Below are 250 nucleotides of genomic sequence, written 5' to 3' on the forward strand. Positions count from 1 at the left end.
CGTGCCGTACCGGCTGGTCGGTGGTGAGCGGCGTGGAGCCCGTCATGAGGAAGTGCAGGCGGGGCGTGGGGATCAGCGAGGCGATCAGCCCGATGAGGTCGTTGTTCATGTAGCCGGGGTACCGCAGCGTGGTGGTGCTGGCCGACATGATGGTCGAGACCTGGGGGACAGGACAGGGGGGTCAGCGTCTGTGTCGCCACAGGGCCGTGGAGCGTTCAGGACCTGCTGCACGCAGCCGGGCCGGGGGGGA

At 69.2% G+C, this 250-nt stretch overlaps 1 protein-coding gene across 1 annotated transcript in view; it reads right to left on the reverse strand.

Moving 5' to 3' along the window:
* Positions 1–10: 10 nt before the first annotated feature.
* LOC104514709 (tubulin gamma-2 chain-like) overlaps positions 11–250 on the reverse strand; it is a gene marked incomplete at both ends in the record, with an annotated part of 3,680 nt that continues 3,440 nt past the window's right edge. The window contains one exon of the mRNA XM_010158460.1: positions 11–160. Coding sequence (XP_010156762.1) covers positions 11–160 — 150 coding nt within the window. The remainder of the gene's footprint in view (positions 161–250) is intronic.

The sequence above is a fragment of the Eurypyga helias genome, unplaced genomic scaffold (genome assembly GCF_000690775.1).
Source record: "Eurypyga helias isolate BGI_N326 unplaced genomic scaffold, ASM69077v1 scaffold24669, whole genome shotgun sequence".
Taxonomy (NCBI): domain Eukaryota; kingdom Metazoa; phylum Chordata; class Aves; order Eurypygiformes; family Eurypygidae; genus Eurypyga; species Eurypyga helias.